At 52.5% G+C, this 27,944-nt stretch overlaps 1 protein-coding gene across 2 annotated transcripts; it reads left to right on the top strand.

The window, feature by feature from the left end:
* The first annotated feature begins 1,465 nt into the window (after positions 1 to 1,465).
* MAL (mal, T cell differentiation protein) lies at positions 1,466 to 27,944 on the top strand. Of its 2 annotated transcripts, XM_058683244.1 has the most exons (4): positions 1,499 to 1,714; positions 21,228 to 21,395; positions 22,631 to 22,756; positions 27,340 to 27,944. In XM_058683244.1, the coding sequence occupies exons 1-4, from the start codon at positions 1,622 to 1,624 to the stop codon at positions 27,412 to 27,414; spliced, it is 462 nt and encodes a 153-aa protein (XP_058539227.1). In that variant the 5' UTR covers positions 1,499 to 1,621; the 3' UTR covers positions 27,415 to 27,944. The 2 variants fall into 2 exon arrangements, with proteins under 2 accessions (XP_058539228.1, XP_058539227.1); XM_058683245.1 differs by lacking the exons at positions 21,228 to 21,395; positions 22,631 to 22,756 and having other exon boundaries at positions 1,466 to 1,714.

The following is a 27,944-nucleotide window of genomic DNA, read 5'->3' as shown; positions in this document are numbered from 1 at the left end:
TTACTGATACTCTTTATGTTCAGAGTCATTTCATTTCCTCCTTGGGCAGTCAGCACGGAGAAGGCTGGGTCCATCCTGGCATGGGATAAACATTTTTGGGGCGCTTACCATGGGCTGGGTTCTTGGCTAGGCACCAAAGATATGATACAACAGGGAAGGAAGCAGGCAGATGGGGGATGGGGGTGGTGGATGCCCTGCAGAAGGTAGAGTGTGGTCAGGAAAATAAACATCAAGCAAAGGACTACGGGTAAGATGAAGCGTTCAGAGAGGTCAGAGGTTCAGAGAGGTCAAAGCCTCTTCTTGACCTTGGCCGGGAGAGGTCCTGGCCCTGGGGGACCTGGTGGAAGCCACAATGGCACCCTGGGACTCAAGCCACCAAAGTCAGCAGCCCCAAGGCTCACAGGGGCACAGTGGGATTTTCTCATTTCAGTTGCCTGGTGTCTCTCCATGAATAGTCAGAATGAACAGCTCATGGGCATGGCTTTTTGCTTTGGAAAGTGTGTCCAAGAATTTACTTCTCCCCGTAGCGACTGGGAGAAAAAGCTGTATAGAGGGGAAAGACTGAAGGTCCCACTGGGAAGAGGGAGCCCTGTGCCCTGCTATCTGCTGTGGGTGACGCACCGGGAAGTCTGAGCTGGAGCCACGTCCTGAACTGCCAGCAGATTTTGGGCTTTAGGATTTGGAGAAGAACACTCACTATCTAAATTAAAATAAATGGGCAACTACTGGAGTCTGATACCTGTTTTAAAATAAAGGCAATATAAATAAATAAATACATACATACATACATACATAAATCATAATCCAGAAACACACACACACACACACACACACACAATCCAGGCAGTCAGAGGACAAGGGGAGGAGGAGTCCTCCCCCCCACAGAGCCCCGGGATACCTGCTCCGAGAGAAGGGGATAAATTTGCTCTAAAGGGCTCCTTTCTGTCCTTAAATTCAATGCGGACTCGCCCCAGCACCACCACCACCAGCCCTCCCCCAGGGGTCACACGGCGGAGAGCAGCCCCCTACGCTCAGGCGGGAGAAGGGGTGGGTGGGAGAGCTGGTCTCGAGGCCCCTGCAGACCGTCAGCCTGCAGCCGAGGGTTACTCTTCCCACCTTGAGCCTGAACGTGAAGGTCGCGCGTATCAACGCGCCCAGAGTTTAGATGAAGGACACCAACTTAAGAACAGGTAAAGCAGAGGTGGCCCTAGGGGTGTCACAATGGGAAGTTTGCAGGGTCTAGTTATTGACGGTTGTTTTTCTCAAGGGATGGTGACCACGTGGAAAGCGTGCAAAGCGCCTCGCCAAAGTGGCTCTGTCCCCCTCCGGGTGGGAGGTGGCGCCGGAGTGGGTCGCAGGAGTCAGGCTCCCGCCTCCAGCTCCGCACGCCCGCGGCGCGCTCTCCAGGTGGGGCAGGGCGGCGCCCGCGGCGCGCACCGGGGACCTGGGCGGGGACGGGGCGGGCGGTGACCAGGGCTCCTCCCTTTTCGACCGCGGGCTCCCTACTCTTAACCCGCGCGCGGGGGCGCCCGGGCCACTGGGTTCCGCAGAGCGAGCTAGCGGTCAGTGCAAAGCCGGAGCCGCGCGCATCCACACCCGAGGCCGACGCCAGCACGCCGGCATGGCCCCCGCAGCGGCGTCGGGTGGCAGTACCCTGCCCAGCGGCTTCGCGGTCTTCACCACCTTCCCGGACCTGCTCTTCATCTTAGAGTTTGTGAGTCGCCGGCGCGCCCGCGCCTGTGCTAGGGAAGGGGCGGAATGGTGGTGGCTGCGCGGGTCCCCGGAGCACCTGGGTAGCGAGGCCACAGTGAGGAAAAAGTCTCTCTCCTCCCACCTTCCAGTCGTTTGACCCCCTCTAGACAAGGGCAATGGGGTAAACAGTCCCCAGGACCTCGGTGGAAAAACCAAATTCCCAGGATGGGTCAGATGTTGGAAACAGGCCCCGGGTCCACTTGTAGCGCGCCCGTTCCAGAGCTGCGCTCCCAAACCGCTTCACAGGTGCCGCGCCGAGTATGCCCTTCCTGGAGGGAGACGTCCTTGTGGAAGCGTCCAGCTTTTCCCGGGGTTAGGATTTCGTTTAAAAAAAAAAAAATCAAAAGAAACCCGAGTACGTGTTACCAACCGAGGTTTGGGGATTGGGTTGGTGTCGTAGGAAGGGCAGAATCTGGATTGTTCTCTTCTGGCTTTTGAAAGTTTCTGGCGAGTGACCGTACTTGCCACAACTTTGATCGGGGAAATAAACAGGCGTGGTTTGCTCCGCTGCAGTCGTTCTGCCCTGCGCAACGGGTGGGGGGAAGAGAGAGGGACTGGCCTTGAGCGGTCCTGTGCCTCGGCTGACCTTGAGCAGCGGGAACCCCGCTGCACCCGCGGCTGGCCGTTCCTTAAGCCCGAGCCGCACAGCCTCTGCCGCCGGCGGCTTCGGAGAGCGCTTCCTACTCTAGGCTTCTGGTAAAGTGATCACCCTGTGGGGAAGTTCCGACCGCCCTCAGCCTAACCTCCGCAGGGGCTGCGGCCCCTTACCTGGGAGAGGGCATGGTGTTTACTCTGTGGGTGTGGTGCGTTGAGGTCACAGAGACTCCTTCCCTGCACCCCAAACTCAGAAGTGGCCGCCCGGAAAGTTGGTCGAAAAAGAAACTGCCCACACCTGACTGTGTAAAAATAAAGGGGACCCCGGCTTCTGTCTGATTGGAGGCAGGAGGGTGTGAACAGCAAAGGGAGCAGGTTCTGGTCTCCGTGGAGATGGTGGAGGAAAGGGCCAAGGGGGCTGAGGTTCCCTGGGGCACCGTATCCTTGCAGTTGTGTGACTCGGGTTGAGCCCAAACCTGGATGTATCCAGAATGACTTCAAAACCTGGAGCTGGCCAGAATCAAGGAAGTGACATCTAGAAGGAACTCTGGACACCACTAAGCCCAGCCCTACCTACAATTTTCGGATAGGCCCAGAGGGGAGGGGCTTGCATCCACTGGAGCATTCTTTTTCCAGATGGCTCATCTGAGTGCTTCTCCTCAGCAGTCAGCCTGTGCTTGCCGAACGCTGGATTTCTGAAAAGAGCATATAGACCTGCGGCTTGGGAATAAGTATTGGGTGGTTCCTTCAGAGGCTACTCTTTACAAAGGCAGGAGTTTCATAACCAAAAGAGATGAGGGCTGATGCTGAGGTGTGATGGGGCAAGAGAGATTTTTAAGCAGCAAAAGGTCTCCTTAGTGTCTCTTACATTGCCCTCATGAGTGGCTGACTCTGCCTTTGTAGCTCTTCGAGGAACACTAAAACAAGAATCAGGAAAGAGTGTATTACTTGAGCTCCAGGCAGAAGACTGGGGCCCCATCCTCCTGCCGCCCTGACAAGAATGGGCTCAGGTGGCCGCAGGGGGTGGCAGGTGGGGGCGGAGGAGTGCTGGCCTCACCGAGGGGACAAGCCTCCCAATGCCTCCTCTTGGTATCACAACTTAGGGGAAGGAGTGCTCCCGAGGGTAGGAACCGCCCAGCCAGGCAGAGCCAAACAGGGCGATCTGCTGGAAGGGGACAGGAGGATACCCCACTGCCAAAACCCACCAAGTGAAAGTGGAAGGCTGGAGGTGGGAAATCTCAGAACCATGGATTAGTGGAAATTTACTCCTCCCGGGGCGGTTTTGTGACCTGACATAGTAGGGGCTTCTGGAAGAAATAATTCTTTCCTGCTTGGAACTTTCCTCTCGGCTGTCTGAGAAGTGATTTTTTTTTCTCCTTAACCCTTGCCCTGCTCCCTCACCTCCCTCCTTACCCCCCAACTTCCTGAGAGACTGAGGGTGCCTCAGTGGTCTCCCTCAACCTCTATCCAAAAAGACACACAACCCAGTTAGAAAATGTGCAACAAACTTGAATAGGCATTCCTCCAGAGAAGCTGTACAAACAGCCAAGGGGCGCATGGAAAGATGCTCAGCATCATTCATTATTAGGAAAATGAGATAAAAACCACAATGAGGTACAATTTCACATGAAATTATGGTGATTATTATTAAAAAAGAAAAAAGGAAATAGCAAGTGCTGGCCAGGATGTGAGGAAATTAGAACCCTCACACATTGCTGATGGAAATGTAACATGGCTCGTCTGCTTCTGGAAAACAGTTTGGTAGTTCCTGAAAAAAAAAAAAAAATTACCATTTGACCCAGCAATTCCATGCCTAGGTTTTTAACCAAGATGATTAAAAGCTGGGGCCTGAACAGGTACACGTACACGCATGTTCTTAGCGGTACTGTTCACAATAACCAACAGGTGGAAACAGCCCCAGTGCAATGGCTGGAGAGACAAATTGTGATATATCCATACAGTAGAGTATTATTCAACCATAGAATGGAACAAAAAATACTGATACATACTACAAAGGTGATCAACTTTGAAAACACTACGCTAAGTAAAAGAAGCCAGACAGCAAAGGTCACGTATGCTTCCATTTATGTAAATATCCAGAATAGGTAAACCCATAGAGACAGAGCACAAACTGGTGGTTTTCCAGGGACTGAGATGAGAGGGATAAGGGGCCCGGTTTCCTTTTGTGGTGGTGAAAATGTTTTGAAGTTAGAGGGGGTGGTTGCACAACGTGAGTATATTAAATGCCACTGAACTGGTCAATTTAAAATGGGTAATTTGGGGGCACCTGTCGGTTGGGGGTCTGACTTCATTTGGCTCAGGTCTTGATTTCAAGGTTCACAGGTTTGAGCCCCGCGTCGGGCTCTGTGCTGACAGCTCAGAGCCTGGAGCCTGCTTCGGATTCTGTGACTCCCCCTCTCTCTGCCCCTCCCCTGCTCATGCTCTGTCTCTCTCGATGTCAAAAACAATAAATTAATTAATATATATATATATATATATATATATATATATTAAAATGGTTGACTTTATGTTATGTAGACTTAAATTTTTTAAGAAACAAACGTCAAGAAATATTTCATATTACAGGAACGGCACCCATGTAATTATCATTCCACTTTGTCAAATCTTAATAGTTGGCTTTATTTTCTTTTAGTATGAGGGAAATAAAGCTTTTCAGATGGCACCACGCCCACTGGAAACGCCACCATTATCTTCTCTTCCCTCCATCCTTGGGGCAATCTCGAGGCTAAATGTAGTAGTGTTCATTACCCCGGAGCAGGGTTTATTTAGACCTTCACTGCATACCTAACTATGGGCAGATTACACATGGCATTATTTCAAGTTTTCACTTTATGAAAATAGCAACACACACACACACACACACAACACACACACACACACACACACACACACACACACACACATTACCTATCCCACTGCAGCAGGCTTTTCATACAAAGTTGTTCTGAGGCTTACACAGGTTGATACTGTTTATCCCGTCTGCTGTTCATGGACATTTTGCTATTTTCAATTTGTTGCTTTCTGCCGTTGCATTGCCAAGAACATTCTTGTATGTGCCTCTTTAGTTACCTGCTGGGGATTTCTTCCCAAAGGGAGGGTTTGACCTCCTGGTTCACAGGGAATGCACCTCTTTTGTTTCCCCAGATGTCACCGCATCCCTGTCCAAAAAGGGTAATTCCAGTTTCCATACTCCAGAAGCAGAGGGGCCTGGAGGCTGATGAAGCATAATTAAGCTCAGGTCCCTTCCGAGACCCTGCCTCATTTTGTATTCTTTAATAAAGAAGGGCCCCAAATTGTACAAGTTTGGAGCTAAACAAGCCCCCATTGTTCCTCATCCGTGCCACACTTGATAACATCAGAATTTGTAATTTTCAGCGAACCCAGTGGGTGTGAAATGCTTGGGTATGTATAAAATCTGTAGTCCATTGAATTGATTAGTCATAGTTCACACGCCCACGCCTGACCTCCCAATAGCTTGGGAGTCACAGATGCCAGCGTCCGAAGCGAACAGGGTGGAGCCCCACCCCCCTCCCAAGGCAAGGAAACTGCCCACAGGGACAGGGAAGGGTGGTGGCTCCGGGGAGGCACGGGTGGGGGTGTATGGCAACCTTACCCTGGCCCAGCACCCCCATCCCAGACCTCTGAACGCTGCAGGGTCGTCGCAGGAAGTGGAAGGCAGATCCAGCGAGGTGGCGGGACCCCGCCTGTCCGAGCGCCAAGCACCATCAGAGTCACACTGGCCGTACGGCTGTTGTATGCCACAGGGACACTGGTGTCCCCCTTATGGGCAGGCTCGGGGTGGGACGTCCCCTCTCCCAACACGGGAGCAAACCCAGGGCTTTGCTTCTGGCCTGATCCCCTGTCCCCACCCAAGGAGGATTTTTTCCTCTGGGGACCGCAGGCTGTTTCCTCTTCCTCCTCTTCTCTTCTAAGCCAGGGCCTTGGTGACACTTGGTCCACCATTCACAGAACAAAGGTTAACATAGGATGCTTTTTGTCTCAGCTCTGGCCAGGGCCGGAGGAAACTTCTCTTACAAAGTGCCAGGAGAGATAACAGCCGCCCCCCCTCCCCGCCCTTTCAGAACTTGTAAAGGAAATGCCAGAAAACAGGTTATGAAACCTTTAACTCGGCTCCCTCCTCCCCAGCCTATAAAAGAGGAGAAACTGCTGACAGAATGGCTGGGAATGAAGAGAGACTTGAGGAGCGCAGACAAGTAGGGTCAACTGCTGAGAGCCACCGCTCCTGGGGTGCACCTTGTGGGGTGGGGCACGCGGGTGGGGCTTGTCATTGTGATTCTTCCAGTGAACCGGACACAGTAAAATGAGGCCGTTTCCCTGACCCAAAGTGACTGGGGACTTTCATTATTTGAGAGTGACCAGACAAGTCCGGAGACCTGCCCTAGATTTTCACCTGCCTGGGAACAGCGGCCCTACAGAGCCGGGATTGGGCGGTGCGGGTGGGGTGGGAGCAGGATGGGAAAGCAGTTTTCTGGTGGGTGGTCCACCTTCTGGTTACGTGGAGAAGACAGCATGAGGACTCACAGGAGATAAGAGATGTAGAATCACAGAAACCTAATTTGTCGGAGCTGGGAGGAGACTGAGGCTGGGCGAGCCAGACTGGGAGGTGGGGGGGGGAGGGGGGTGCGCAGCTTACCCTGGTAACTCAGTCTCCAGGGTGGCACTTCTTGTAGTGACAGCAAGTCACATCCAGGTTTCTGCGTTCACCCAAACACCCACGAGGAAGTTTTGCCTGCAGCAGAAAGGATCGTGAAAGGGCGGCCCTATCCATCTGGCAGCGCTGGGCAGGCCTGGTTCCCTTCTTCCCTTCTCTCCCCCAGAGAGTGAAGGGGCAGCTCAGAGCCACTGGGGAGCTCACAGCCCCTGGGTCTGCTTGTCACAAATACATCCTGAAGGATCTGGGTCACTAGGTCAAGGCTGGGCCCAAGAATCTGCATTTCATAAGCCATTGATTCAGCAAGGTTTGGAGGGGCAGTCGGTAAGCCAGCCCACCCCCTCAATGTTTTCACGTCGAGGACAAGGTAGTAGAGACAGTTCTCAGTGAGAGGCTGGGGCAGGGAGCCAGGTGCCCTAAATATTCTCCTCGGTTCAAGGCAGGCACCCCCTATGCTCCTGTGGAAAGTTCCCTGCTGCCCCAGGCAGGGACCTCTTCTATAGTCACCAGGCAGTGGGGGCTGACCCTGCTGGCCAGCTCGGGACAACGGCTGAGCGTGGCCTTCACTGGCTGTGCCCACTGAGCCTGGCCCTGTGTCCTTGCTTTGCGTTGGGGGCCCCTCTCTGTAGCTGTTTAGAAGTGGGTAAGGATATTGCTTTTCTCCTTTCCTCCTCTCTACAGGGAGGGGAAGAATTATAGGTAGAGGGGTTTGTTCTTGGAGTTGAGAAGTGACTTTTCTGGTTTTTCAAGAACCAGAGGACCAGAGGACTGCTTTGATCAGGAGAAAGTGACTTTGAGCTGTTCTCTGGAAACTGCCTAGCGTGATGATGGGGCTCAGCCCCCACGTGGTCACAACCACGCTACGCTGAAAAAGGTTGCTTTCCATAGGTCGTTCCCCAGCTTGATGCAGATGGAGTCATACCCAGAGTGATGTGAGGCATCCTCTCTCTCTCTGAGTGCTTTCAGGAGAGAGTGGGAGGATCCCAGACACCACTGCAGGGGAGAGGGAGAGCTCTCACCGGGTCACTCAAGGTGGGCCAGGGACAAAAGCTGACTATTTGCACCTACACGTGCCGTGCCCTGCAAAGGTTGTGTGTCGGGGGCGGGGGGGGGGGGGGGGGGAGTGCCTTGTGCTGCCAGCCTAAGCCGGTTCTGCACAGCCTTTGGAATGGCTTTGCTTTGCTCTGGGCTTAGGCACATCCTCAGGGAAGGGCTGTGGGTGGGGCAGGGGGCTGGGGATTGGACCACACGGGGCCTGCCTTGAGGTGGGATGGGGCCACCCAGTGGAGATCTGCATCCAGCTAGGGGGCTAAGTCCTAATGGACTCATCGTTGAGCCCCACCTCCACCCCCAACACAAGCCTGTCTGGGGCTTCCTTCTGGGCTCTCAAGTTGCGGTCCCTGGACATAGTGGACATAGTGGTTTGGACCAAAGGCCACCAGAGAGGGGCACTAAAATATTCCAGCAGGTGTTCTCTTGCGGTGCTGATGGATGTGAGGACAGTGAGTGAGTGAGTGAGTGAATGAGCGACGCCCCTAGACCTTAAAGCACTAATGCCATGGACAAGTATAGACTGACCCCTCACAGGCTTCAGATTATTCCTGGGGTCCTAGAGAAGGTTCCTGGTACTCTCTGCATTGTGGGGCCTCGACTTACCTTCTACATTCTGGTGGAAAGGTTTAGCTCCTAGTTGGCTCCTGCTGGACACCAGCCGCGTGATTATTTTCCAGGGTCATGTACGGGCATTGGTTTTCTGCCATGCTTAGCCCCAGGCTCTCTACCACTCCCACCTCATTAATAGCTAATGTTCTGCCCACATCGGGGCAAAACAACTCCCTAAGGCCTGAGAAAAATATGTAGGAGCTAAAAGAAAAGCCTTGTCGTGAGCCATCACACATTGATATGCACGGGCAGTGGGAAGAGGCACAGCCAGGCTCAGCTGACCTGAAATTCCACACCATAGCCCCGGATTCCTGTTAGAATAATGCAGTTGGGCTGGGAGGGAAGGGGCAGGAAGACGGGAAGGGGGGAGAGAGGAGAAGGATATCCCTAAAACTCCTGGATCCAGCTTTGAAGAAGACCTAAAGAGAACCCAGAATCCAGGCTTTAAGGGGCGAGGGGGGCGGGGCGCAGGTAGACAGTCCAGGAATAGAGCAAATGGGGAAGGAAATGAAAGCTGGCATGGTTGTACCTGTTAGTAGCGGTGGTGGGGGGGGGGGTGCAGGTCATGACAAACATCCTGTTGATGGACCCGGGGATGAGAACCACAGGCCTGTGCCTGCAGAAGAGAGTGATGTCCTTCAGCGTTCTGACCTTTTGCTTGTTTTTTGGTCTTAAACACAAACCTTGGTATTCTTTTCCTCTGAAAGAACAGAGCCCATTGAGCAGGCGGAGGAGTGGGGGAGGGGAAGCCTGCTTCCAGAAGCCACCTCCTTTGCAATTCTCTCTGGACCCAGGGCAGCTGGGAGGGAGCAGGGTGAAGGCTAATGGGCTAGTCTCCTATCATTCTGTTGCTGTTCTCCCGGCTATTTCCAAAAGGACCCTAGACACGGTGGGTGGGTGGGATTTCATGGTGACCTGCTTGTGGGTGGGCTTGGGTTACTGCCCTAGGCTCCCCAGCCAGCCTGTCAGAGCTGGTACTCAGCAGCTGTGGGGATGTGAGCCTGTGACTGCGCCTCAGTTTCTGCATCAGTAAAATGGGGATATAACAGCACCTACCTCAAGGATTGATGTGAGGAATGTTATGCACAAAGCTCTTAAGATAACATGATGCACGTAGTAACTGCTGAATAGCTATTAAGTACAACTCTTATTAATTTTCTAATGACTCAAACACCTGCTCTGAGAGCAACTAGCCAATCCCTGCTAAAATAACTGCACGGTGGGGACCATAAGACCCATCCCACGCCACCTTTTGCCTTCGATGCCCTTCTCGGGCAGTGTAGAGGCAGAGGGTGCGTGAGATTTGGAAGTGGGTGGGGCTGTTGAGGGCCCACTTGCCGTGTCTCTGGGGTCATCAAGTACTGCATAGACACCACCCTCTGTAGGGCCCACCTAGCAGCGTGATTATTTCTGGCTCCCCTGCTCAGAGCTGCCCCTGGCCAGCCTGATGGGGTGGCCCGGGGGACGGGAGGCCCCGGCAGTCCTGCCCTGCCTTCTGCCTCAGAGGCGGGGGATATCTTAAGCCTCTCTCATGTACCACCCTGCCAGCTTGGTGCCAGCTTTGTGACTTCTCAGTGCCACACACATTGCTGCGTCTGCCCAAGGGGAAGGAGCCAATTACCAGTGAGCCTGGGATTAAGCCGTCCAAAAATGATTTGTCTTCAGTGTCAGTGTATCACCATTTGGAAGGGCATTGGTTCAGGAAGAGGGCAGCCTCTGGCACAAAAGTGTGCCCTCACCTCCCCAAGCCTCCATCCTGCCCTGTGGCTGGTGATAAGCCGAGCACAGTTGGGTGGAGGGGACTGGCAGGAAGGATTCCACCTTGCTTTTGTGTCCTAGGACTCTTTCCAGAACCAGCCCGTAGTCCTCCACTGGTCTCCATTCGAGGTCTTCCTTTAGTGCAGATGGCATGGTGGGACTAAGTCCTCTATCCTTCAGGCCTGGGCTTTCCTCATACCTCCACCAGGGGTGCCCACCCTGAGAGCACCCCGATCCTGCCATATGGCACCTGTATTGCAGGCCATTGCTTAGGGTACGTCTCCCGCCTGGACCCTAAGTCCGGCCATGTTCCCAGCACAAACTGTGCACCCCGAAGCATTTGTCGTTAGCCTGCATCGGTAGGACAGGGGCTAACTTCTCGCCTCCCACCTGGCTAATATTTATGAATCACAAGAGGAGTCAAGGACAGATGGAAGGTGAAACTGACAGTTACCACCCATTCCCAAGAAAGAACCCCCAGGACCCTGAAAAGAAGCCCCGGGCCCTGTAGGTGGCCGGTTCCTTCTCCCTGCCCTGCATAATCCACACCTGTTTTATTCGGTGGCTCACCAAATTGCTATCCTCCTTGGTGATTCCCATTAGTTCCTTTTGTTTTTCTTGCACTGAAGCCACTCCCGTCTGGTCTAGTAGTTGGCATGGATTTGCTGCTCTTTTACAGGTAGCTTGCTGGTATTTTTCATGGAATCTCCTAGCTTCTGTTTATCCCGCTGGGTAAAGCCCCTGGGTGTAGGTGTGGTTAGGAAACTTTTCCGTTCACATGAGGACAAGCTTATCTGAAAGCCCCTAGCTTTGTGGACCAGAGAGAACTTTTCATTCATTCAGGAATGAGTGACTGTCCTCCGCATAGGGAAGGAGGTAGCATTAATCAGTGAGCAGTGGCCAGTGCCTGAAGTACAGGGGCAATGGGTACTGTGGAAGAGATCTCCCCGGGACTTGAGAGAAGTGGGACCGAAGGCCTGGACAGGGGCCTTTTCTCAGTCCACACCCACCATGTTAATGTCGTCGACGGCAGACCTGAACTCACCCCCATCCCTTTGAATCTCAAGTCTCTATCTCCCTCTTCACAAACCGACTCCAGGCCCCCTGAGTCCTGGCCTTACCTCCAGATTAGACAAAAGGACACCATCTAAGCCTGCCTTGGGAGGGATAATGGCACGATGTGTCCCTCTGGAAGGATGAGCCTGCTGATGAAGGGGCCAGGAGGGCACAGCAACTTGCACCAGTAAACTGAGTCAGGTGGCCTCAACACCACTCCCAGTGTTTGCCTTGGGAGTAGCCTCAGAGGTCAGATTCCCCATAAGCTGCCTTGTCAGTTGACAGAGGGGGGCAGGGGTCTGCACATGGAAAACTTTCTGATCCCTCCCCCCAGACACCTCCTTATAGGGTAAGAATAAGGGATCTGTTCAAATTGCTGGGCTCTATCCCTCTCCCAGGCAGAGGTGTTGAGCTGGTCACCCTCACTGGGGTCCCAATACTTTTACCAGGACCTGACTCTGCCTCTGGCGGACCAGAGCCGCTCCAGTGGAGCCTGGCAGCAAGACTGGAAGGGAGGGATGGACTCTGTTTTTAGGGCATGTCTTTGGATAAGGTCTACCTCCGTAGGTGTACCCGCCTCGGTGCTTACTGGCCACGGTCAGGGGCACTCAGCATCTGTTACATGCGTGAATGAACAAACAAATGAGTGGGTGAGCAAGGGAGCAAGCGAAGGGAGCTTTTCCTTCGACTTGCTGGGAGCCGAGTTCCTCTCCACCAGGCAGGTGGGGCTCACACGAGAACCAGAGAAGCTGGCATAAGCCCCACATGTGTGCCTCTGGCCATCTTGTCTCCATAGGAAAAGAGTCCCCCCGTCCTCCTCTCAGACCTGTTTTCTGAGGAGCCAAGGGAAGTATGGGAAAGGCTTCAGGGTCTTGGAGTTTTGGTCTTTCCCTCTGGCCTCCCTCTGCGCACTCTCCTACCACCTGGTGCTTCTGTCCCCTTGACCTTCCCCTTGCTGCCACTCCCCTGCTCTCCAACAGCTCATCCATAACCAACCTGTACACACACTCACACCCGCATGCGCACACACACACACACACACACACAAATACCCTCTGCTCTAACTCACAGAATGATGAATCTTTTTAGCCACCCAACCCTAGAGCTGGTTGAGTCTCTCCTCCAGCACAGTTACTGTACTGGTCAGACCACCTACACAACATGTCTGTCTGGCATTGCAATAACCCCTGACTACTGAAATAGTCCAGGCGAGTATGGACCTTTCCAGAAACACAAACTGAGGTTACTTTCCGGCCTGTTGGCCAAAGTGCTCGGAGCTCAGGGAGCTGGGACCCGTCTCCTCTGGTGTGGCCATCTTTCCTTTGCCTTCCTGGGGAGATGATTTGTGACCGCCTGACCAAGGTGGTAAGACAGCTTAGTGTTAGGTGCACAGTCTGTGTTCGGTAATAAGTTTCCTCTCCTCCTCAAGAGCTTGGATTATAAACTCCTGCTCAGATGTGCCTTCAGGGCACACGCACCATGCCCTCAGAGCCATTGGGAATTCCGATGCGGGGCCCCAAGGCGTATGTGTGTATGTGGAAAGCCCTGAATGGGAAGTCCTCTTTAGTTCACGCCTTGACTTGTTACTGGAAAAGTGTCTGCTTGTGAAGACCCTGACAAAGCAAAATATCCAGAAAAATATCCAGAGAATTTGAGCAATTCTTCTGAGTTGACTTCGGTTATCCCAGTTGTGCAGCGGAAACACTGCACAATGGTGGATGCAGAACTCTTTCATCCCTGGTCAAGCAATGGAAACACCACACGAATCTCAAGAATGTGCTGGAGGATTCCTTTCCCCCCCTTTGGAACCAAGGCTCATTGTTTGAAGGAAGGCTCTCTCATATTTTAATGTCCTTTGTGTTTCCTTCCACAAAAGCAGACACATTTTTCTCAACTTCAGATTTCTAGAAGATCACCAGTTTTTCTCTTTTTAATGGTTTTGAAGTTATTTTATTTTATTTTTACTTGTGCGAGAGAGAGAGAGAGAGAGAGAGCACAAGAGGGGCAGAGGGCAAGAGAGACGGATCCCAAGCAAGCTCCACATTCAGCACTGAGCCCGACATAGGGATCGATCCCACGACCCTGGGATCATGACCTGAGCAGAAACCAAGAGTCAGATGCTCAACTGACTGAGCTACCCCAGGCACCTCTGAAGTTATTATTAAATTCTGGGTCCCAGGAGGGTTTGGAGTGGATAATTGTGCATGTTGAGATCCTAGACCCACTGGAATGGTGGGTGACAGACGAGGCTTTGCCTCATCATATGGCAGTTGAGACAGCGAGCGCTCGGACTGCCTACCATCTTTCAGGCACTCCACAGACATAACCCCATTTCACCCCGATCCCATGAGGTGGGCGCTGTTGTTATCACTCTTTTTCAAATAGGGAACAGAGAGGTTAAGTAACTTGCCCAGAGACAACAGGCCATCCCGTTGTAAAGTGGCAGAGCTGAGACTGAAACTTGGTAACTCAGTCTCTGAAGTCTACACCCTTAACCATGCTAGCCTGCTAATCCTGTGGATTAATTCCGAAAGAAAAATTGAGAAGCTTCTCTGAGTTTACACAAGAGCTCCCCTGAAGACTGTCTCCTGAGGAAATTTTTTTCCACAAAAATCATTGGATTGGGCAGGCCACGATTTATAAACTCGTTTAAGTCTTTGAAATTTTTTGGTCTGGTTTTTTTTTTTTTTTTTAAGTTTTTTTTTTTAATGTTTTTTATTTATTTTTGGGACAGACAGAGACAGAGCATGAACGGGGGAGGGGCAGAGAGAGAGGGAGACACAGAATTGGAAACAGGCTCCAGGCTCCGAGCCATCAGCCCAGAGCCTGACACGGGGCTCGAACTCACGGACCGCGAGATCGTGACCTGGTTGAAGTCGGACGCTTAACCGACTGCGCCACCCAGGCGCCCCTGGTCTGGTTTTTTATATCACCCCTGGTTCTTAGGGAACCTCGACCCTGCTCAGCATCTAAAACTGGACTGAATTAAAAACAGGCGATTTCCAGTCCGGAAACAGCAGGGGTAGGGGCCTCAGATCTCCAGCGCATTCCCATTCACAGATACATCTGCCTGACACCCAAGGACCAGCTAATCTCATATTCAAGGCAAGACAGGGATTGAAGCTTGAGGAGAGGGGAGGTAAGGGAGCTTTGCCCCTGGGCTCCCAGAGCCCAGTCAGGAACTGGAGAGGTGTCTCCACTGGCACCACGGGACAGCCGAGCTGGGCACTGGAGACAGGAGCCAGCTGGTATTCTGTTTGATAGGAATTACCAGAACATAATCTAACGGCTTGTGTTGTGGAAATGTGTTCTAAGGCTTTTGGCAAACAGCCTGGGACGTCTGTTCCATGTGCTATAACTCTCCTTCTCTCCACTTGAGAGTCAAACCCTGGGCATTACTGTGTTTTCAGGTTGTCCCAGGCAATTCTCGTGTAGAGTGAGGATTGCAAACCGTGTGCGTTAGCCCAGACCCACCCCCATTTTCCAACATGGGGATCGGGACCCCACAGAGAGAGCTCAATGCAGATGACTCCCGGGCCGCCCAACTTAGAGACCGTTTTCTGCCACCACCTTAGCCAGCTGCACCATCTCAGTTATGGAAGACGGTGACCTGGGTGTAGGTGGAGGGTGGTGGGAAGTCCAGCCTGTTGACAGAGACGAATGGAAACTGGGGTCATGCCTCCACTTGTGTTTCAAAATGACTGCTTCTCAGCATTGGGAGCTGGGAGCTGGGAGATGCTTGGAGTTTTCTTTACAAAGGGAAATGCTTGAACCCTCACCTACCCCTTTCTCTTGACAAATATTTGGCCAGTGGGGTCCTGAGGCCAGGATGGGGTGGACTGCTCCCTGCCCAGGATGCCTTATCTCCCCGGGTGTGGGTGCTCTGCTTGTTCTCTCTGTTTGCTCTCTGCACACTTAGTAGGTGAAGTGGGGCGGGCACTGGCTTTGCCCCATGATTCACACTGAACCCCAGCTTTCCACGCAATGGGGCCTTAAAGGCCTTCACCCTGGCCTGGCAATCAGTTCTGTCTTGAGCCTCACCCCCTCTTGAGCCCCATCTCCAGCCACTCTCCCCTCTCATTGCCTACCTTATGCCCAGCTCCCTGGTTTTCTGAAGCCCTCACTGCTGCTTCAGCATTCTCTGGACTTGGCATATTAATATTATATTATATTATACTATATTATATTATATTATATTATATATTTATTATTTATACTATATTATATTATATATTTATTATTTATATTATATTATATTATATTATATATTTATATTATATTATATATTATTTATATTATATTATATTATATATTTATTACTTATATTATATTATATTATATTATAATCTTTCCTCCCTCCAGAAAGCCACTCCTTGTTGACCCTTAGGCCCAGTTAACCAGCTAGTCTACTTCCCCCTGCAAGACTCGATTGAGGCCCTGCACCAGTCCAAGCCGCTTTGCCCACTCAGGGCTGGCTGCCACCCTGCACTGTAAACTGGCTGCCTCCGCCTCTGTCTCTGAGGGCTGTTGGCCTCCGGGGTGAGCAGTGTCTCACCCCCCTGTGGCTGGGCACAGCGCCAGAAGCTTCGCACTCACACCCGCAGTGCCGGCCAGTGTGCCCCAGCCTGCAGTGGGGAGACACAGCGGCAAACTGCCATTTGCAGACAAGGAAGCCGAGGCCCAAGAGACTGGCTCCTGCTGCGGCCTCCGCCAGCGGCTTGGGAGGAGCGAGCGAGCGAGCCGCTGGCGGAGCAAACGCGGCGGGGTGCAGGGTGCAGGGTGCAGGGTGCGGGCGCTGCGGGCCGCTGGCCTTGGCCGGCCGAGAGCGGAGCCTCCACGCATGCGCAGCTGTTGGCTTCCCACGGGCCCCCGCAACGGACTTCTCACGAGAACGGGGCCCGTTTCCACAGACGTGCCGCTGGGAATAGACTCCCTCCTCGGCTCAGCCTCATCTTTTTCCACTTACCCCTCCTGTCCTCGCGATTGTTCTGCCTCCCCCCCCTACCACTCCCAGCCTGTGGCCCCTTCCTGCAGCTGCGGCCCCACCTTTCTCACCCCCCCCCCCACCGCGCCCCGGGTACCCCAAGGGGCAGGGCTGTGAGGGGTGCAGGACAGGCCCCTACCAGTCTTCTGCCCCCCCCCCCGCCCCCTCGGGTTCTAATCACTTCATCCGTGCTGTGAGGATCTTACCTTCACATGATGTGTGACTTAAAATACATTCCAGGGACAGGCAGGACCGCCGCATGCTTGCTTTAGGAACCTCCCTGCAAATCAGTGGTTCCTCAGCTGTTTGCGGCTTGGAGGCTCCAGAGAAATGGGACACATTCACATTCATTCACCCCCAAATGGTGGGGGTCAGAACGGGCCCGTGGGACGTGCTGTGATGGTGGAGACATTTTCTAAAGGTGCCCTTGAGAGAGTATTGCTCGCCTTGAAAGACATTATGCTAAAGGAAAGAAGCCAGTTGCAAAAGCCCATCTTTTATTATATGATTCAACTCATGTGAAAGTTCAGAATAGGGAAATCTACAGACAGGAAGTAGATTAGTGGCCTCTTAGGGATGAGAGGGAGGGAAGGAAGCAATAGCTAAATGGCACAGGGTTTCTTTTTCCCTTTTTTTTTTTAATGTTTATTTATTTTTGAGAGAGAGCGGGGAAGGGACAGAGAGAGAGAGAGAGAGAGAGAAAGAATCCCAGGCAGGCTCCACACTGTCAACGCAAGAGCCCCGCGTGGGGCTCAATGTCATGAACCGTGAGATCATCCCCTGAGCCAAAATGGAAAGTTGGACACTTAACCGACTGGGCCACCCAGGCACCCCTACAGGGTTTCTTTTGAGGTGATGAAAATGCCCTAAAATTGGTCTGGGGATGATGGCTGTACATGTCTGTGTATATCCCCAAACCATTGAATTGTACACTTTAAATGGGTGAATTGTATAGTATGTGAATTATATCTCCTTAAAGCTAAGAGAGAATTGCTTCCCACCATGTTACTATGAAACTTACTGCCATAGATAAACCGCACAAAGAAATAAAAAGCATAGGGGCGCCTGGGTGGCTCAGTCGGTTGAGCAACCGACTTCGGCTCAGGTCAGGATCTCACAGTTTGTGGGTTTGAGCCCCACATCGGGCTCTGTGCTGACAGCTCGGGGCCTGGAGCCTGCTTCTGATTCTGTGTCTCCTTCCCCTCGGCTCCTCCCCTGCTCACACTCTGTCTCTCTCTCAAAATAAAGATTAAAAAAAAAAGAAAGAAAGAAAAAGCATAATTTTTAAAAGGATCTTTGCAAGGTAGTACACCCAAAGGCAGGACAGGGTCCCGAGGTCTACCAAGGGGCAGGGGCTGGGATTGAACCCAGGGTGGGCTTTGCTCCTATGGACAGGTATTCTTACCGTGGGCTCCAGGAACCTGCGAGAGGGAGAGAAGAGAGAGAGAGCCAAAAGCAGGTCAAGTGTCTGGATTACCTTAAAGCTTCCCTCTGAATGGGCATTGGGTGCCAGAAGCTCAGCATCCAAGCTACCTGGTGCGTACTCAGGACTCTGTGGCAGGCACTCAATGCGGTGGCTTCACTCTGACGTCGATTCCCACCCCCTGCCAAGCCACACAGGGAGACACCTAGCTGAAAGAGGTTAAGTTACATGAGCCTGCAGACCAGTCTGAGAGTCATCTTCTCAGATTTTGCCATTTCCAGGACCACCTGTGCATCAGCTTACCTCATATGTTTTTTACAGTTAATTGTGTCCGAAATAACTGTGTCGTTACCTTAAAAATAAAAACAGCGTCATTATCCAGTTCACCTTTGCCTACCCGTTCCTGGAGTCCACGCTCTCAGGGAGCTCCAGACCCCTGGCTCAACTCGAAGCCCTTCTTGCCTTAGAAAAAACCAAAGAGAGTGAAAAAGAGAATCACTGGGGCGCCTGGGTGGCTCAGTTGGTTAAGCGTCCTACGGCTCAGGTCATGATCTCACGGTTTGTGAGTTCGAGACCCGTGTTGGGCTCTGTGCTGACAGCTCAGAGCCTGGAGCCTGCTTCAGATTCTGTGTCTCCCTCTGTCTCTGCCCCTCCCCTCCTCGAGCTCTGTCTCTCTCTCTCTCTCTGTCTCTCTGTCAAAAAAAGAAATAAATATTAAAAAGGAAGGAAGGAAGGAAGAAAAAGAAAGAAAAGAAAGAAAGAAAGAAAGAAAGAAAGAAAGAAAGAAAGAAAGAAAGAAAGAAAGGAAGAAAAAGACTCATTTCCTGATGTGACATTCAGTGTTCCTCACAGCTATGTCCACTGGCCACCCACAAGCACCTCTGAGGCACCGAGTCCCCCACAGGATTCCCTGACACCGCGCTCTCCCCTCCACATGTAATGCAAACTGTCCCTTTGGGATTGGTGCATAAATCGTACCAGTTTACCCATATATCTGACTGGAGACCCTGAAGGCAAGTCAACTAACTCAGACACTGATGTACCGCTGGGAAGGTGTCCCACACCTGGGAGTTAGCCGTGAGCAAGGGGGACCTCACCCCCTCTATCACATGGTCGGGGATAGTGCCACATTGTCACAAGTGCATCTGTTTTGTGCTGGGCACTGCAAAGGAGAAGGGCAGGGCTCCCTGAGACCATATGAACAGGGAACTAACTGAGATTGGTCCACCTTGGATGGTCAGGAGAGGAGCATCCCAGGCCCTTGCCTCTGCCCTCCACACAGGCGTGCCGAGTTCTCCCACTTTTCCATGCCACAATTGGGCCTCCTACATCCAAGTTCTCAGCCACCAGCATGTTCGTGTCCCTTTGTCAGGGCCCATTATGGAAAAGGCCAAGCAATCTGTGTGATCTTAAAGGCAACTCTGGATGAAATCTACACACACACACACACACACACACACACACACATCTTATGTTACAGTGGTCTAAGGATTTTTATTTACCTGCTGTATTTCTCTGTTTGCTCCAATGACTTCAAGTTGTAAAATGTGTCCCACTGCTTCTGCTGGGGCCTTCAGGCACCCTCGGATTCCACAGTAGAGGAGGTTTTCTGGTCAGAGATGCCCATATCTGATTCATTAGGCCCAGCTTGGTTTTGATAACTCCAGATTCTTCATTGCTCTGACTTATCTACTCAAATGTGATTCTCTCCTGATGCTTCTCAGCTGAGAGGCTCAGAGAACACCTACAGGGACAGTGGTCTCTTACGTAGCAGGTGGGCAGCAGGTACAGGAGATGGAATCAAGGTACTGTTTGAGTTCACAAGGCAGGGGACATAGGACTAGGAGGGCAGCCCGTCCACAGCCCCGGATGCTCGAAGCACCCTGGAGACCTTTGACTACAGAGCCCCCTCCGCCTGCGTCCCAGCCTTATGTGGGTGAGGGACGGTGGACGAGGCTGACTTCCTGGGGATGAAAGAAGTATGGAAGGTCCCAGCTTGGATTTGTGCGCCTTTGTCCCCGGGGAGCCGGGACCCCTACACTGTCCTTACGAACCTCTTTGAAAACATGGGACTCACTGAGCCCTCAGACATCAACAGGGGCGTCTTCCGGATAACGGCAGGGAAACATTTCTCCCATGCCCGTCGTAGGCCACCTGAAGAGACTCTCCACTCCAGCCCTGACCCTAGTAATCAGAACACTTCCTGGGCTTGGGGATCGAAGGGGACAAATCAAAAAATTATGCTTATGACATAGCGTGATCAATCTATTTTGGCAAGTAAAGACCAACAGAATCTGCTGGTCGCTAACCTTTCGTAAAAGAAACGATATTTCAGGGGCACCTGGGTGGCTCAGTCGGTTAAGCGTCCGACTTCGGCTCAGGTCACGATCTCACGGTCCGTGAGTTCGAGCCCCGCGTCGGGCTCTGGGCTGACTGCTCAGAGCCTGGAGCCTGTTTCAGATTCTGTGTCTCCCTCTCTCTCTGACCCTCCCCCGTTCATGCTTTGTCTCTCTCTGTCTCAAAAATAAACGTTAAAGGGGCGCCTGGGTGGCGCAGTCGGTTAAGCGTCCGACTTCAGCCAGGTCACGATCTCGCGGTCCGTGAGTTCGAGCCCCGCGTCAGGCTCTGGGCTGATGGCTCGGAGCCTGGAGCCTGTTTCCGATTCTGTGTCTCCCTCTCTCTCTGCCCCTCCCCCGTTCATGCTCTGTCTCTCTCTGTCCCAAAAATAAATAAAAAACGTTGAAAAAACAATTTTTAAAAAATAAAATTAAATTAAAAAAAATAAACATTAAAAAAAAAAAGAAACGATATTTCAATGTCAAAATACTAGGATTTAATCTAGGATGTCACCTCAGAATAATGATAATACTGGATGACGTAAGCCCTTTCCTGGGATGACAAATTACCTGGCGTCCACGTGCCTCAGTTTCTCCATCTGACAAATGGGTCGGTACCTCGTCCATAGGGTTGTGAGAATGAACTGAGTCCATATTTGCCAAGTGCTCGGGGCAGTGCCTGGCATGTGAGTGTGATAGACGTTTTTGTCAAATAAAAAATTGAAATTGTATTTAAAACAGGCATGACAAAGGCAGGCAAGCAGGGGCTTGGGAAGACTGGCTCAGTGCAGGCTAGAGCCTTGAGGGGGAAGAAAGAGTCATTTTTGGTGAGGAAAATGCCCGCTGCCATTCTCTGCCTCCTTCCTGTTCTGCTGCCCCTAATGCCCCAGTGTGACCTGTAGGTCTGGCCCTTCCTGGGTATGGGCTCTCCTGCTCTGTTATTCAGCCCTGTCCTCCCTCCCTCTGCAGGTCTTTGGGGGCCTCGTGTGGATCCTCATTGCTTCGTCCCTGGTGCCCATCCCCCTGGTCCAGGGCTGGGTGATGTTTGTGTCTGTGTTCTGCTTCATGGCCACCACAGCCCTGCTCATCCTGTACATAGTTGGTGCCCACGGCGGGGAGACTTCCTGGGTCACCCTGGTGAGTCCCAGCCCGGAATGGCTGATGTGGGTGGGTGGGTGGGTGGGTGGGTGCTGGACCCTCTCCCCTGGCAAGCTGGCTTTTCCAGTGCTGGGTGAGGCTGCCCATAGATGTCTCTTAGCCACGTTCCAAGGCTCAGCTGGCCAGCCCTTCGGCTCTGAGCTCTCCCCAGCAGCTCTCTGGGGGCTCCCCACAGCCAGGAGGTCCGGAGAAGGTGAAGGCAGAGCTGGATTGCCGCTGCCCAATTCCCACTGGCCTGCTCTGCTTTCTCCTGCATGACTGCCTTTTTCATGGATAACCGGCAGCCCAACCACCCCTCCCCATGCCACCTGCACCTGCCAGGTGCCTGCTGGCATCTCCCAACGTCCAGGAGGGCTGGTTTCCATCTTGGGGGTGGGCAGGGTCCTGGAGGCTGGCCTTGGCTGCCCTGTGTGAGGCCAGGCTTACTGGCCAGTGTCCAGTGATGACCTTCTAAAGCAGGGTCCCCAAGGAGGGGCTTGGGGGGTGGGGGGAAGGGATGGCCCGTGGACATAATACTGCGTAAATTCTGCCTTAAGGCCCACGAGGGGGGTAAAATGTATGCATGGGACACCTGGCCATGACTTACCATGGAAGAGGGCAGGGCCACTTGGCCAGGCCTTTACTCTCAAAAGGCCTCCTACGGAGACTTTTCGAAATCACCTCCAAATGCCAGCTACTCAAAACCCCCGCTTTGTATTTTCTTGCTTTTAAACGTTCCCGGAGCTCCCCCACCCCCCTCCCCCCCAAAAAACTGACAATAACAAGACAAAACCACAGTGGAAATGGCCTGGGCCTCTCACCCTGCACTGGTCACCGAGGCCACATCTAAACTGAGACTGGACCACATATGACACTTCTCAGGGCCAGAGCCAATTTCTACCTGTTAGATCCCAGGCTGCCCCTCCCTGCCCCCACCTCTTACTTGATCCCGCGTCAAGGGAAGGCAGCCAAGGGAAGGCAGCGTGCCTTCTCCCTGAAGTCCTGACTCTGGCCCCCAAACCAGTGAGATGAAACCAGCTCTGTGAGGAGGGGGCTGGGCTATGGTAATGGGGGGATGGGGCAGGGGTCTGGGCAGGCAGGCCCTTCCTTCCCAAAGGAAGTAGCAGAAGATGAGGGCGGGACCTGAGCCGTGCCAGGAGGGGACAAGGCTGGTAGCCACGCCCTGCTGGGACCACAGCTGCCCATCTCTCTGATGGCCTTTCCTGACCCTGCAGGATGCAGCCTACCACTGTGTCGCTGCCCTGTTTTACCTCAGCGCCTCTGTCCTGGAAGCTTTGGCCACCATCGGGATGCAGGAGGGCTACACCTATAAACACTACCATGAAAACATCTCTGCTGTGGTGAGTCCCCCAGGCAATTTGCCCCCGTTCCCAGTTCCCACCGCCCACCGATGGAGGGTCAGCAGAAGGCTGTTTGGGCCCTCCCCTCTGTTTCCTAGCTCACTGACTTTCGAAGGAATGAAACCTTCCCCTTATTCCTGAAGAAACGAAGCCCTGGAGAAGGGAGGGCATGTGTCCAAGACTCCCCTTGGCCCTCTCTGCTCAGTGCTGCGCTGCCCAGGCCTGGGCTGGCCTAGGAGTCCATGCCTTTGCAAAAGGGACATGACCGTGAGCACCAGGCACTGTCTGAGCTCTCCATAAACGATCTGATTTAACACTCACGATAACACTAGGGTGTAGGTGCGCTTATTATACCCATTTCACAGATGCAGAACCGGGACACCAAAAACATGGATACCTTGCTCCAAGGTGGCCAGGAATTATTGGTGTCCAGGGCAGGTGACCACTTTTTTTTTTTAAGTTTTTATTTATTTTTGAGAGAGAGAGAGAGAGAGAATGAGCAGGTGAGGGGCAGAGAGAGAGGAGACCGAGAATCCCAAGCAGGCTCCTCACTGTCAGCACAGAGCCCAGTGTGGGGCTCAAACTCAAGAACCGTGAGATCGCGACCAGAGCTGAAGTCAAGAGTTGGATGCTTGACCGACTGAGCCACCCAGGCTCCCCCATCCACACTCTTAGCACCTGTTTGGAGCAGTGAGTTTGGCTACTCGGGTCTCCTGGCTCTCCCTCAAAGCACAGTCAGGCTCGGGGAAGCAGCGAGGTCAGGGATGGAAAATGGAGTAGCCAGTGTCTCCCCAAGCCCTGGCTCTGGAACTGAGGCTGTGGAGAAGCCTTTCTGGGTGCAGCGTGTCCAGACCCCCCAGCTGTGGGTGTTTGTCGCCGCAGTTAGGACTTCAGCTCTTCCCGATGATGCCTCCTGCCTAGCAGCTCTGAGAACCTGCTGGAGGAGGAGGGGCCAGAGCTCAGGCCTCCACCACTTTCTTGAGCAAGTGCCTCAGCTTGCTCATCTGTGAAATGAGACGGTAATTCCTGTCCGACTCCCTCAGGACTACAGACATATCGAACACCTTCCTCCAAGGCCTCAGAGCAAGCAATGGGTGGCCCGGGGGCTTGAGCCTCATTCACCCCGTCAGCAGAACAAATGGGGGTGCCAGCTGTGTGTGGCCAGGGTGCAGGCTGCACGCGGGCCTCTGAGCTCTAAAAGAAGTGTTCTCCAACTGTGGGACCAGACCCATTGGTGGACTTCGAGGTCCACCAAATTTCTTCTTAATGGATTTTCTTCTTAATGGGATGAATCGGAATGACAGAGAGGAGGAGAATGTTTTGATTCATAAAACCTCTTTCCAGAGTTCTGCATGTGCGGGCTCCCACCAGCATGCAAACTCGCGATATCAGGTGTATTTCTAGCCGTGAGTGAGGTGTAAAAAATAGGGAAGAAGCTTCAGGAAGTCGCACTCCTCAGATTTCTAGAGGTCGACCTGTGAATCATACAAATCCTGAGGTCAAATGTGACGATAGATCACAAGATGCCAGCTCAGGGTGCCAAAACTGTACTGTCCCCACTTTTTGGAAAGAGTAGAGTAGAGGGTGAGAGAAAACCCACAGGGACGGGCACTGTTGGGCTCTAGGAAGGGGTTTGGTGAAGGTGTTCCTCCTGCTTCCAGAGGGTGGGGTCTGGAGGAAAGTTACTGAAAACCTTGTCTACGGGTCCCTTGTCCCAGGGAAGCCACATGTTCCCCTTAAGCTCCCAGCCTACTCTCCAGTTCCAGAAACATGGCCACTGTATGGTCCCTGGCACCCTTTCAGCCGTCCCCCAGTGTGGGAATGTCTCCCATATTGGCTCATTTCCCAAGATGGCTGCTTTCTAAATACTAACACAGCCAGGAAGCACCTTGGCTATTTTTCCTTCCCTTGGGAGGCTGGTAACCCGCTTCCTCCATTATCCTTCAAATGACTCTCTTTCGTTTCCTGTCACCTTAGAGAGCCTCATCCCTCCCCCTAAACCAACCCCAGAGGCCTTCTCTCCAAACAGACATCAGCGGCAAGGCGTTTGACAATTTCCATAAAATTATTGCAGATAATAGTGAAATGTGCATGGAACATGGCTAGTGGGTCAGCACGTGACGGAACGACCCAGATAGGGTGAATTACTGCCTCTGCCCACTGGACAGATCTCTAGTTGAGAACCACTGTGATCTACTGTATTCCAACTTTTCTCTTTTTCTTCCTTCCTAAATGCAACGTACATCCAGAGAAGTGAGTGAGATACAAGTGTCCCAAGTGATGAATTTCCATGAAGTGAACTCTTCTGTGTAACAAGCATCCAAACTGAGATATAGGACATCATAAATAGCTCCCAGAATCCTCCTGTCCTGCTGCTGCTATCACCGTGCACCCAAACAAAAGATTGCCGCCATCCTGATTTCTAGCTGCCTAGTTCAGTTTTGCCTGCCTTTGAACTTCATGTAAATGGAGTTACACAGTGTGTATTCTTTTATGTCTGGCTTCCTTCTTTCAACCTCAGATTTGTGAAGCTCATCTACATTTTTGGGTGGAGACTAGAGTGTTTATTCCCACTGCTGTATATCATTCCACTGGTGGCTACACCGGCATCTATTTGTCCACACCACAAGTGATCGTGTCTCCCCCACCCTCCCATTTTTGTTAGTTGAATGAAATCTACATGGGCATGCCCAGGCAAAGTCGAGAGTGCCAGAATCAAGAATCAAAATGTTGCCAGCCAGCCGATGCACTGGGCCAAAGGGGATGTATAAACCCGGTTCAAGGGCCCCTGGGTGGCGCAGTCGGTTAAGCGTCCGACTTCAGCCAGGTCACGATCTCGCGGTCCGTGAGTTCGAGCCCCGCGTCAGGCTCTGGGCTGATGGCTCGGAGCCTGGAGCCTGTTTCCGATTCTGTGTCTCCCTCTCTCTCTGCCCCTCCCCCATTCATGCTCTGTCTCTCTCTGTCCCAAAAATAAATAAGAAACGTTGAAAAAAAAAATTAAAAAAAAAAAATATATCAGTTGTATGAGTGCACAGGGGAGATCCTGCCCAACCACAGCATGCCTTTCCTGGGGGTAGCCAGCCCGGGAATGGGGAGGCACCTCAAGACCTTCTCCCGCACATTCCTAGCCTTTGAGAGCATCTGGCCTGCCTCTCGGCCCTCTCTGTGATAGTCGGACCCGTCTCAAAAGCTAAGCTTCTCCCTCTTTCCTTTGCAGGCAGCAGAGAGTCTGTGCCAGAGGGATCCCTGGGATTGGTGGGAATTCACTGAGGGCAGCTAGAAACTTCTGCAGAAAGCGGGAATAATAATGGCAGCCATTTAGGGAGAGGCGTTTCTGAAGGCCTAAGTATATGCCTTCACGTTCCTGGCTCTCAGTGTCCCCAGTGTGCCATTGCTTGACCTCACTTGGAAAATAAGTGCCTGTTTGCTGTCACTGCTGGGGACAGCTGAGGTGCTTCTGTTCAGGGCTCTCGCATCCGTCAGCTGCTCCCATCTGACAGGGAGAGGTGTTTTTTGGGGGTGCTGCTCACTCAGGTACAACCGCACCTCTCAGATGGTAGTTAAGGGTTCCCGGATGAGTTCCCTTATATTGGTTATTAAGTAACTCGGCTTACTCATTGCCTCTGGCCAATGAGGGTGAGGAGTTCGCCCATGTGTGGAGGCAGGGAGAGAGCAGGCATGATGACCGCTGGTGTTTATGGGCATTTTCAAGAGTCATGGAACCGTAGCTGCCCTGATGTTGTGCCTGGGTTGGAAACTCTTGACCCCAACACCCAAGGTCACAAAACCAGGTGCAGATATTTGACTTGGGGGCAGGCAAGCCTTCAGGGAGGCCAGCCACCCAGAGTAGGGTGATAGGAATAGGTGGGGCCCATGTGAACATCGCAAGTCAGGGCCTTGACAGGGACAAAGTGACCGTTTGCCCCATTTCCAGGGCCTTTGTTCCCAGTGCCAACACACTGACTGGATCTTTCCAGAAGCTTTCTCAGTAAGCCCCCTCCTTTTTGCAGAAGCCTCAGTCCCTCCTCCCCGTCCCGGTTCCTTACTTCCTATGAGCCTGGCACCCTTGCTCATGCTTGTGAAATTAAGATTCCTGGAATAACATTCTCGCAGGAGTCTGAGGATGACCAGACAGCATCCAGACCTTAACCAGAGCCAGCAAACCCAGGTGCTCATAGTCTCTTAGCCAAGGCCAGTGGAGTCAGCTGGTGGATTCTGACCTCACAGGTGTGGGGGAAGGAAGCTTCCCATGAAGAGTGGTATCATTTGAGGGGTCTCTGAGGGCCCCCATTTCCAATTGGGTGGCACCAGCATGATGACGTGTGATGACAGATAATTGACCTTGCAGCCCCAAACCCAGTGGGCTGGTAGGTCACTTGGAGACCTCTGCTGAAAGCATTCTGGGGCCACATCTGGGCTCGGCAGGAAAGGATATCTGCGGGAATGATAGGAAGCAGCGGCGGCCCGCACCCTTCCAGTCTGTCACTCCCAAGCGCCATGTCAGCGCCTGGCTCAGTGTCAATGGCCCACGCGTCGCCCTCTCCCCATGCACTCCCATTAATGGCCATGTATCTTGGTTTCAGGTGTTCTCCTACGTGGCCACTCTGCTGTACGTGGTCCATGCGGTGTTTTCTTTAATCAGATGGAAGTCTTCGTAAAGCAGCAGAACTTTTGCCGCAAACCCCAGACGGTGTTAACTGATCAGCCCGCCTTCCAGCGTAACATTTTCGACGCAGAAACACTCTTGATGCTGGAAAGAAGAAAACAAACAAGCAAAAGCAACGCTCTGTTTCTTGTGGGTGTTATGTTTACTCTCCTACATGCCTTCATGTCAGGGTTGGGGGCTTGCCACGTTTGACCTCCAACTACGAGCTGTCTTTCTAGAATCATTTCCTATTTGGGAAAGGGGGATGTGGAGGTGGGAAAATGGGGAGTGTGACCACAAAACAAAGATCCCCTGCTGACTCCCGGACCGGATCTTTTGAACTGTCTTTTGGAATTTTCCACAAGCCTCTTTGAGTTCCTGCCCCCCACCCCCACCCCCCCCCCCCCCGGGCATCTTTCCAAGACTTCATGGATAGTCTACCTGTCATGGGGAGTAAAACTCACCCAACAAATATGTGCAGATGTCCACGGTGGAAGATGATAAACCTTTGAAATGCTTTATAAAGTGCCTTTATGTTCGATA

The sequence above is a fragment of the Neofelis nebulosa genome, chromosome 9 (genome assembly GCF_028018385.1).
Source record: "Neofelis nebulosa isolate mNeoNeb1 chromosome 9, mNeoNeb1.pri, whole genome shotgun sequence".
NCBI classification, from domain to species: Eukaryota; Metazoa; Chordata; class Mammalia; order Carnivora; family Felidae; genus Neofelis; species Neofelis nebulosa.
This window is presented reverse-complemented; position numbering and strand designations above follow the sequence as displayed.